This window comes from Schistocerca nitens, chromosome 1 (assembly GCF_023898315.1).
Source record: "Schistocerca nitens isolate TAMUIC-IGC-003100 chromosome 1, iqSchNite1.1, whole genome shotgun sequence".
Classification (NCBI taxonomy): Eukaryota; Metazoa; Arthropoda; class Insecta; order Orthoptera; family Acrididae; genus Schistocerca; species Schistocerca nitens.
The window spans coordinates 1,889,769-1,901,772 of NC_064614.1; the positions used below are offsets into that span (position 1 = coordinate 1,889,769).

Sequence of the window (12,004 nt, forward strand, 5' to 3'; positions counted from 1 at the left end):
GTAATTTTATGAATTCCCCCCCCCCCCCTAATATTTTGCTCATTTGACAAAGGTGGACTAATCTTAACCTAAAATAAGCTTATCAGGTAGTTTTAAATGACATGTTGTAGATTTCATCCCTAAGACTGGTTTGATGCAGCTCTCCACAAGAGTATAATGTGTGCAGGCTCCTTTGACTCTGCATTAGCTGTTGCAGCCTCCATCCCTTTGAACCTGCTTCCTGTGCTCAAGCATTGGTCTCCCTCTACAATTTTTTCCTTCCATGCCTTGTTCCAATATCAACTTGATGATTCCTTGATGCTCCAGGATGTGTCCCATCAACCAATCTCGTCTTTTGATCGTTATTTATTCAGTCTACTCATCTAATTTTCAGAATTCTTCTGCAGCACCACATTAATTGAAAAGCTTCTATTCTGTTTTTGTCTCAACTGTTTATGTCCATGTTTCACTTCAGTACAAGGCTACTCTCCATACAGATATCTTAAGACTTCCTAAAAATTAAAGTTATCTTTGATGTTAACAAATTTCTCTTTATTAGAAATTCTTTTCTAACTAAGAACTACTCATGCATTGCTTTTGTGTTGATAACCCTCCACTAACCTGACTAGAAGTCCAGTGCTTCCAGCCAACGCCCTTAACTAATTCCCACCACATCTAGTTTCAATCTATCCAGCCCTCTTTTTCAATTTGCTAAACTATCTGTACAGTACATGAAACCAGTAGACTGCTAATTTTATTTCTCCTGATGACAACATCCCCATAAGTAGTCCCTTTCTGGATATTCAAGTGGGGGACTATTTTACCCCTGTAATATTTTACTTAAAAGGCTGCTATCATCATTAAGCCATACAGTAGAGCTACACAGTTTTGGGAAACATAAATGCTGTAGTTTGTCCTTGCTTTCAACCATTTTTAATACCAACATCAGAGAGCCATGTTGGATAATGTTACAAGGAGAGATTGGTAAGTCACCATGCTGTTGCCTCTGCAGCTGCTCAAAAGGGTGCTGCCAATTTTCAGGAACCCTATATTTGCGTCATGTCTTTACAGATACCCATCCAATTTGGTTGCACCTATGGTGTGGCTGTCTGTGTAGTAATGACATGCAAGCCATCTCACCTTGGCAATGTTCAGTGTTCATGAGGGCATAATGAAACAAAAATACTGTGTAACAACATTATCACTAATGAATAAGCCACAGTGTTTAGAATGAAGTGCACCCAGAAAGGATGGATATATTTTATTTTAACACAGGAATAGGAGTGGTTTTTATGTAATCCATGTCATTTATGGGCAACTGTCTCTGATTCATCTATGCCATTCCTCAAGACTTTGTAAACTTGTGTTAACATATTAAGAGGATCTTAATTAATATAACCATTTCTCAGAAAACTGAATGACACATTTGGAGCCTGTGGTCGTCCTCATGTAGGATGGCAGATTGACCCATTTGGACATTCTCGGGAAATGGCATCCCTGTTCAGCCAGTTCGGATATGATGGCTTGTTCTTTGCAAGAGCTGATTACCAAGACCTCAATAATCGCTTTGCTACAAAAACCACACAAATGATTTGGCAAGGGAGTGTTAACCTAGGTAAGTTCATACACCTACATCTTTGCCCGTATTATAGAAATATGCTGTACTGATCACACATGCATTCACTGTATCACACTATTACTGTTCTGTTCACAAGTGGAGTGGGCATAAATAGTAAGTAAGGATGCTTATTTTATATGTGGACAACACCAATACTTAAGAGGAAGATTAACTGCATTGTATTTGTATTTATTTAGCATCAATGTCACCAAATAATTGGTTAATACTCTTTATAAGAAAGTTTAAAATTAAGCCTTAAATAATTATCACCCAGCTTACTTTCAAAAATGCTGAAAAAAGCAGTGTGCTGAATAATAATCTCACATTTAAATGGAAACAATTTACTTAGCCCATGACAGTTTGGCTCCAGATGGGCTGCAAACACATTTATTGGGTTTGCCACCAGATAATATTGCACAAGTCCCACAGCATTTCATCGAAACAACTGTTCCATGTCTTCAGCTAGTGGTAGGTGCTGTTGTCACTGCTGTAAGATGCGACTGGTGATAATCATGTGATGGCATCAAAATTGTTGTCAGATCAGGACCAGGAACTATGCATGTTCTAAGATATGCTCACAGTTGGATGGAAGCAGTGCTCAAATCCCACACCTCCTGGTAGCCTTCCACTTATCTTTAGTGGACAATGACAGTGCTGCCAGATGCTCCTGTGGCTAGAAGCTGAACTAACTGTCTGCAGTGTACTGTGCTTGGTCATAAATTTGAGGATTTTGTCTCTCCTGTTTTAATTTAATGGCAACCAATGCTGGATTACAAGCCAAGCTCAGTTGAAAACTGACATCCCAGTTGATAAGATGTTGCAATGTGAGAATGTGTGTCCTCCTTAAAAACACAATCCCAGAATAATTATTCTCATAAAACATGTGATATCTCATGTTCTGGCAATGTTCCACTACCGCTGATTTATCAGGTTTGGCCATATGTGTAGACTGATGGTGTTCAACACAGCATACTTGCACAGTGTAACATGTCTGCCCAATAAAAAATTTCCAACGCTGGCATGGGATCTTGTATACATCACAATTTTCTTGGGCCAAGATCTGTTTGACTAAATATGACAAATTACTCAGTGGACTCTGAAGTGACCATTCAATAGAATAGTCTCCAACTAGTCTAATGTGATATTTGTCTTATCAGTATGTATTAAGAGGGACTTTAAAACATGAAAAATAAATTGTAATCCAGCAGCGATAGCACTGCCTGGCCTGGCCTGACTCTTACTACCATGTGGCAGTGTTGCTGAGTCACTGACGGAGTACTGATTATTCTTTGTGTTTTACTGTCCCCATTAATGCACATTGATAATTGCAATAACTAATCTGAGACCACTCTATATCATGTGCATATAAAATTCCACTTTAAAAATCATTTTGTTTTTAATGGGAAACAAACTCTTGCTTCACATTTATGCCGGGGTCATGAGAAAAATAAAACAAGCAGTATTTGTTTGGACTGAGTCCAGCTACACATTGAAAAATGAAATTGCAAATATTTTCCAAAATACCATAGAAAACACATGATAACTTTTAGGAGTGACACCTTGTATATGTGAATGATCTCCACTTACCATTCATCAAGCAGAATTGGTACATTTTATAAATGGTTTTCAAAGAAGCTCTGATTATGGATTCTCCTTAAATTTGGAGAAAACACATTATATTCAATTCTATATGACAGAGTCACAGCAACAAATGATATATACATGAACAGGAGTCAATAAACAGAGTAGAATGCTTCAGATTTTTAGGTGTACATATTGCTGAAAAAACTGGAAGAATCATATTAGTAAGCTCTTCAAACAATTAACTGCAGCTGCTTTTGCCCTTTGTATCCTTGTTAGTCTTGGAAGCAAATGAATCAATGTCTCAAGATATTTGGCATGTTTGAAAAGTCTGTGCAAAGTCCAAGAGATGGCACCACCAGCGTGTATCGAGGTCATGTTTAGTTAGTAGCATCTTTGGATAGAATGCACACTAAGTTTCAGTCATATTGGTATATTTCTTTGTGTTTGGCATTGGTGTGAATCAAGGAAGTCGAGTGACTGTCAAAAACTGGACAAAAAAAAATTTCGTGTGGTGATTAAACATTACTTTATGAAAGGCAAAACGCCTCAGGAGACTAAAGAGAGGCTTGATAAACATTAAGGTGACTCTACACCTTTGATTAGAACAGTTTATAAGTGGTTTCAAAATTTTCAGAGTGGTCATATGGCACAAGTGATGCTGAACGTTCTGGACTCCCTGCAGAGGTTACGACTCCAGAAATCGTTGATGAAATCCATGATATGGTGATGGATGACAGAAGAGTTAAGGTGCATGAGCTTGCTAGTGCTGTTGGTACCTCGAATGAATGGTTACATAATATTTTGCATACACATTTCGACTTGAGAAAGCTATCCGCAAGATGGGTTCCTCGATTGCTCACGCTTGACCAAAAACGGAATCGTGTGAAGTGTTGCAAGGATGGTTTGTAGCTGTTCAGGAATAATCCACAGGAATTTAAGTATTGTTGCATCACTGTGGATGAAACATGGATACATTACTATACTCTGAGACTAAACAACAATCTAAACAATGGGTTACCAATGGAGAATCTGCACAAAAAAAGGCAAAGACCATTCCTTCGGCCGGAAAGATTATGGCGACTGTCTTTTGGGATTCGCAAGGGATAATCCTCATTGACTATCTGGAAAAGGGCAAAACTATTACAGTTGCATATTATTCATCATGATTGGACAGTTTGAAAACCGAGCTGCAAGAAAAACGACGGCGATTGATCGCAAAAAAGTCATTTTCCATCACGACAATGCACCAGCACACACCTCAGCAGTTGTGGTCACAAAATTAATCGAAATAGGATTCCAACTCGTTTCACATCCCCCCTATTCTCCAGACTTGGCTCCTTAGGAGTACTATTTGTTCCCCAATTTGAAAAAATGGCTGGCGGGACAAAGCTTTTATTCAAACGGGGGAGGTGATTGCAGCAACTAATAGCTATTTTGCAGACTTGGACAATTCCTATTATTCAGAAGGGATCTACAAATTAGAACAGTGTTGGACAAAATGTATAAGTCTAAAAGGAGACTAATTTGAAAAATAAAAATGGATTACCCCAAACACGTAAGTAGTTTCTATCTTTGCACGGGCTTTTCAAACACCCCTTGTATTTTCACTCAATAATATCTCATGGAATAATTTTCTGGGGTAACTACTTGCTTAGAAAAAAGATGCTGATTACACAAAACTGAGCAATAAGAAAGGTATTAGTATTCACCATCAGTCATCTTGTAGGTACGTCTCCAAGGAGTGAGGCATTTCAACTGCTCCATCACAATATACATACACATACAGTAGAAGCCTGATATAATGTGGTCTGATATACAGTAAGTACATCCCCCAAATTAAAATATCATTTATGAATGATTTCTCTACCTCTCAGTATATTTTATGAACTTGAAAAAAATCTTATTGTAGTCTGCATGTAACATTTCTGAAGTAAAATCTACTGCTGCAACCTCCAAGCTCTCTAAACAATAACCAAAATAGATGAATCAAGTTAAACTTAGCCATTGGCTTGTCTTATCAACATACCAGGATTGTTATTGGACAGAAGCTTGGAATACACATCACAGCTACCGTTCAGATGCAGTCAACAAAATGACTATGCAACAGTGCTTGGCAATAATTAAAATGAACACAATCATCATGTTGATCATGAATTATTCATTCATTTTATAGATTGCTATATGCTTGTATCAATGTCACAGAAATGGAAAGAGTGGTCTGCAAGTGATAAAATAAAAATTATTGATTGTGTTAAGAATGGTGAAAAGAAAACAAGTTTATCAACATGTGATTATGGTGTACCTGAAGGAACAATCAGGGGATAGGTGAAAGAAGAGAATAAACATAGAAGCTTTGTAAACACAGTCGAAAGTGATGTGAAAATGAACAGAAAAAATGACTAAATGAGGAAAAGACAGTAAACTTGGCAAATACATTTACAGGTGGTTTATAATGCAGAAAAGTAACGGTCTGCCACTTTCAGGGCCAATTATTAAAGCTCAAGCTGAAAAATGTCACATTGATGTACATGGCAGAAAAGATTCTATTCCATCTGATGAATGGTTTTCAAGATGGAAATGTAACTGTGAAATTCTCCAAATGGCCATGAGGTGACCGACGCAGCAATAGACCCTTGGAGACATTTCGGCTGGAGGACGATGTATTGAATCTCGTCATTAAGAAGCAAGGTTGTGATAGTGAATTTGCTTCATAGTTTCCTGAAATTTTATGCAAAGTATCAGTGGGTAAAAATTTAAATGATCATCAAGCATATAACTGTGATGAAATGGTGCTTTATTATTAATTGCTTCCAACCTGGACTTAGAATGACCAACCTTTTTAAAAGAAAATAAGGGAGATAATATTATCCTTGACAAAAAATAAGGTAGATTAAGAGCACAGTATAAGAGGGTGTAGTTTGTGTTGTATCCCTGGATGATAATTAAAAGAAATATTTTGTCAGGATTTGTAAGCGGTGAATTCTTGAGGTACGGCAATATGCAAACATGAGAAGTAAGTTTAAACAATTTTATTAACAAAGGTGGACTATAAAACATGCACACTACACGTACCCATCATCACTGTGTTTGACATCCTAACAGTGGCTAATTACAGTCATCTCAAAGGCTCCATGGTGAGCTAAGAAAAGAGACATTTGCACCCAAGGCCACGCTAGTTAATACTGCACACTGTGGATGGTGGCCTGTGGAGTACTCTCCATCGCAGTGCTGCCGGACGTGCGTCTACTGACCAAGCAAATTGTCAGCATTCCAGACAGGATGGCTGGCGAGTGCGTATTACGTACCGTACAGCTGCATGCAACCTGTAGAGTCTTACATCAGTGAAATTCCACCAAAAATCAAAGCAGCATTTGTAAAAGAAAACTATTTAATTACACATTCCAAATACACATATTTTACAACAGATTTTGCCTCAATCAGTAGTTTTATATCATTTTTAGCAAATTAACTGCATGAATAAGGAAAATTCATATCAATTTGCAGTTCAGACTTGATTAGGTTTGTACTACTTCTGTTTCTTATATCTATCCACTTATTATTCATATGAGAAAATATTCTCCTGGCATGAATGTTACTTCCTGGTATATTCATAACATAACCTACTAGCTTACCCAACTTTTCAGAATTCACGTTATTTGATTTCAAATTTGTTACAACTTTTATCCATTTCTGGCTAATGCTACCCTCTAAAGAGACAACACATTTAATCACATAATTGGAACTACAAAATTCCTTATATAATTCATCTTCATTCATAGAATCCAGCTTGATATATTCCATAACTTCATGCATGTCATTGAATGTTAATTCCCTTTTACGACATAGTGGGATTAGACACTTTAAACTATCAACAAATTTGTTAATTAAGTAAGAATTTAAAAAATCATGGAATTCAATGACATTGTTCTCACTAGCAGATTTCAGATTTGAATCAAGAACTGTCTAACTTTACTAATTACCAACAGTTTGCCTCATGAGATTCCATAATACTAAGATTGGAATTCACCATATACTTTGCTTTTTGAATGAAAATATTTCCAATATTTACAAAGAAACTACTATAAGCCTGAACAATTGAGTCTACTTCTGTATTTTCATCACAAAAATACTTTTTCAAAACTTTAGGACAATCTGAATCATCTATGCTTTTAAAATAGCTTTTTATAGGCTCCCAATTTTTTAAAAGCATTTCTACAGCAGGTGTGAGAGATAACCATCTAGTATTTACATCTCACAGGATATCAGCCCATTCAATAACAACAAACTCAAAAAATTATCTTAATGTTTCCCTTCGTTTGGCACCACTTCAACAACTACATATTGTAAACAATGGCATTCACATTTCGTGGAATTATGAAGTACATAGTTAAAACAACTGGCTTTGAGGATTTTTTCATTCTAATTACTTAATTGTTTCATGACTGAATGGTGCTTGCCACAATTTATATTGGCACCATCAGCACAGTATTATGATATATTACTGACATTCAAATAATTTGACTTCACTAAGTTTTTAGCAACCTATGAACTTGCATTGCAGTTTTATCCACCTGTTCTATGAAATCCAACAATTTGTTTTGAACTCTGCTAAAAATTCATAATACAACTGGAAACATTTTCCTGTTAGGTGACTGGAGACATCTGTTGCTAGGGAAAAGAACATGCTACACTTTTTGTGGTCATTTAAAACTTCCAAAAGATCATTCACACTTCTTGGGGCCAATATGTTCATTATGATCATTTCAGCTTTAGTTTGCCCACAAATTATTTTCTTTGACATGTTAGATGCACTGAACAGGTTTTTTGAAAGTTTTATCACACAGTCCAAACTCATATGGCTTAGTTTGTGTTGTACTGTATGGTAGACTAACGAAAGTTCACCAGCAATGGCTTTCATGTCACCATTTGCTAGGTTGCTCACATGAGGAGAGCTGAAGAAAGCAGTTGTCTTGGATTAAGTAATGACATCATTTGCTTTGCTTTTGTGACCTATAAGAAAATACAAGAACTCAACTCAGAAAATTGCCAATTACCAATTACTATGTGCTGAACAGAAAGATACATCTTTTTTTTTAGAATACATAGTAATAATTTATTACCTTAAGTATTCATGCACTGTACACAACAGTTCTTGCCACCATGCTAAAGTCACGTTTCTATATTGAGCAGTTTGCTTTATGAGTATTTGAATGTGCTGGTCCAGTCCAGGAATAAAAGGCTTTGCACTTCGTAAGATATGTGCACATAAATTTTATTTTAGTTTTTGGTGGTGTTTTATCTTCATCCTCACTGCCCATCATAAAATCTTAAGCAATGATTCACAGTAAGTACTAGCGCTGGAATGAACTCATGTCGAACCACCAAGCCAAGATTTCTAAGATAATCGATAGACACTGTGAAACTTCCTGGCAGATTAAAACTGTGTGCCCGACTGAGACTCGAACTCGGGACCTTTGCCTTTCGCGGGCAAGTGCTCTACCAACTGAGCTACCGAAGCACGACTCACGCCCGGTACTCACAGCTTTACTTCTGCCAGTACCTCGTCTCCTACCTTTAATTTGCCAGGAAGTTTCATTTCAGCGCACACTCCGCTGCAGAGTGAAAATCTCATTCTGGATAGACACTGTGTCAATATAAAATCAGTTGCCTCTATTGCCCAGTGTTTAAATGAATTCTGAAGGTGTATGCAAAATTTAAAAAAAAGAAATTTAAGAACTGGAGTGAAACACCCAATGAGCCTGAAGATATGGGAGCTGTGAGATTATGAAAAAATGTGTTTAAATGAGGGAGATCAAGGCAAATATGGGACATGGCTACCCTACCAGAACTCTTGATACAAAAAATCAGGAAATAAGATGGATATGAAAATGAATGAAGACAGAATAGCCCTCCTCTTTGCCACAAATAAATTAAGCAGCTGTAAACTGAAACCTCTATGTGGAGGTAAAAATAAAAGCCCAAGATGCTTCAAACATGTAAACGTGTCATCATTACAATTCACTTTCAGGCATTCAAAGAATGCCTGGATGACATATAATATTTTCACCAGTTGTTTTAAGAAGAGTATGTTCCATCAGTGAGAAAATGTTTATGGTCACTCAAGCTGAGAGAAGAAGCTCTACTAATGTTTGAACACTGTCCAGATCATTCACCTGCTGACGTGTTCCACACAGAAGATGAAAAATATAAAACTTTACTTTTGCCAAAAAAACACAATGGCATTAATTCAGCAATTGGATCAGGGCATCATACAAGCATTTAAGGCTCATTTTAACTGTGAATTGCTCATTTAAATAATAAAATCAGATGTGGAAATAGAAATGTTCTTGAAATCTGTAAACCTTAAGAGTTTTACATATTCAGTAGGCCTGGTGAGGCAAAACATCAGTCTGACCACCTTGCTGGAACAAGTGTTCCACTGAACAAAATGTAAAAGATGAATACTGTAGTAACAGATTTCAACAGCAGTGACATCCAGTCAGCATGTGATGTTATATAGTGCAACACTGATCTCTAAAACTCAAACTGTTGGGTAGCCATGAACAATGATGAACAAATTTTGCAGATCATAGATGACAAGGACACTATTGATGCTGTTCTAAATGAGATTAGTGAAGCAGTTGAGGATGAAGATGATGAAACTGAAGGAGAAAGTATAGATAATGTTCCCAGTAAATCTTAAATATTGACTTATATAAATAAAGTGAACAAAACCAAATTGAATTGTTGCACCTGATGAGCATGAAACAATATGCACTAAAGAAACTGTGTGAAATGACCCGTCAAAGAAAGCTAACTGATTCCCATAAAGCAGCAGAATAACAATGTACTGTAGCTTGCAGTCTTCATTTAGTAAGCCATTCAGTGAGGCCACAGCTCTTGGTTGATATACATTTACAGAGCAGCATGTTACACATTTATCTTTTTCTGTCTTTTCCTCTTAGTATATTTATTACATTTCATGGATGTTGTTCTCTTTATGGGGTTTAATGTGATGTTTTTGTAAGGGTAAATTCTTTCAGTCTATAGCACAGTAGTTGCTCACTGAACTGCCAGCTACATAGCTCATTAATGCATCAGCATCCTCTGGCAAAACATCAGGAGGGTAGGAAATTGCATACCTGGGATTCTGTCTGCTTTTGTAGTTTACTTCCTGTGTTAGTTTTGCAAGGATGGTTAGGATGTGTGCATGCTTTGTGTGACACAGGAGGAGCTGTCCCCAGTTCACAAAGAGCTAAATGCACTTTTGGCTATGGTCAGTCACCTTTGGATTGCTCCCTCAGGGTGCAGAATCTGGCATATCACATGGGACACCTTAGGTGTCGCTTGTTTTTCCCCACTTAAGGCCAATGTGGAGAATGGCCATCTGGCCTCATTCATTCACCCTGTGAAATGACATGTGGCTGCTGCTTCAGCAGGGCCCGAGCAGCAGACACACAGGGGGAGAGATTTACTAGTTATTGGGAGCTCCAATGCTGGGCATGTTCTGGAGCCGCTTATACAGATAGCATTCAGAGCTGGAAAAAAGCCAATGTGGACTTTGTGTGTCTGCCGGGGGGGCACATCTGAGGTGTGGAGGCATCCCTGCCTGTTGCAGATTTCTAGTCCAGTGCTATTGGGGGGGAGGGGCGGGATTTGTAGGACTCCCCTTGCTAGGTCAGGAGGGCGTTACATGAAGGAAGCAGCTAATTGGGTATCAGAGTACTTGCAGAGTGCACATGAGGGTTTTTCAGGATTGACAGTAGTTTGAGGAACTCTAGTGAACACATGCCAGTTGACAGACAGAATGGGAAGTCCGATCACATTCAGAGTATAGTCACTTTGACTGTCAAAATTTTATTGGTAAACTGTCAAAATATTCATAACAAAGTTCTTGAATTTACTGCCCTTCAGGAAGGCTCTTGTGCTGAAATTAATCATAGGACTGAGAGCTGGCTGAAACACAAAGTGGAAAGCTCTGAGATATTTAGCAACCCATGAAATGCTTATCATAAATACAGATTAGAGGCAACAGGATGGGTAGTGCTCATTGCAGTTGACAAAAATATTGTCTCCATCTAGGTCAATATGGAATGTGACAGTGAAGTTCTCCAGTCATGTGTAGGTGAAACCAGGTTAATTATTGGATGTTTTTACTGGCCACTCAACTCCACTGTGATAATTATAGAGTCATTCAAAGAGAGCCTGTGGTCAGCAGTGGATAAATACTCAGACCATACAATACTAGTTGGAGGCAGCTTTAACCTGCGATGTATAGACTGGGAAGTCTATGGATTCATTGCAGGGGGTACAGACAGATTGTTATGTGAAAAAGTTTCTGAAAACTGTGTTGAGCAGTTAGCTCAGCAGCCCACAAGCTGTGGAAACATCTTAGAGCTTGTAGCTACAAAGAGGTCAGATTTTATTGACCATGTCAATATAGAAACGGGGGCTAGCAATTGTGATGTCATTATAGCGACTATGGTTATGAAAGTTTATAAATCAGTCAAGAAGGTTAGGAGGGAATTTCTGCTAGACAGAGCGGATGAGCAGTTGTTAGCATCTCATTTAGAGGGTGAACTGATGTCACTCGGTCTCAGTGAGATGGGCGTAGAGGGATTATGGGCAAAGTTTAAGCAGATTGTAAATCTTGGTCAGGAGAGTTATGTGTCTAATAAGTGATTAAAGGATGGAAAAGACCAACCACGGTTTAATAAAGAAATTAGAAGATGCTGAGGAAGTATGGCTGTTGCACTCTCTCAAAAGAGAACGCACAAGCGAAGGTTAGTAGAGATTCGTGTGACTGTGAAAATGTCTGTGCCT

General features: G+C 37.7%; 1 protein-coding gene across 2 annotated transcripts in view; it reads left to right on the forward strand.

Moving 5' to 3' along the window:
* LOC126240361 (lysosomal alpha-mannosidase-like) overlaps positions 1-12,004 on the forward strand; it is a 253,628-nt gene that overhangs the window by 68,958 nt on the left and 172,666 nt on the right. For both annotated transcript variants that reach the window (XR_007545366.1, XM_049947919.1), the window contains exon 5: positions 1,389-1,594. Coding sequence is in view for 1 of the 2 variants with exons in the window: in XM_049947919.1 (XP_049803876.1) it covers positions 1,389-1,594 (206 nt within the window). In the remaining variant the exon portion in view is untranslated. The remainder of the gene's footprint in view (positions 1-1,388; positions 1,595-12,004) is intronic.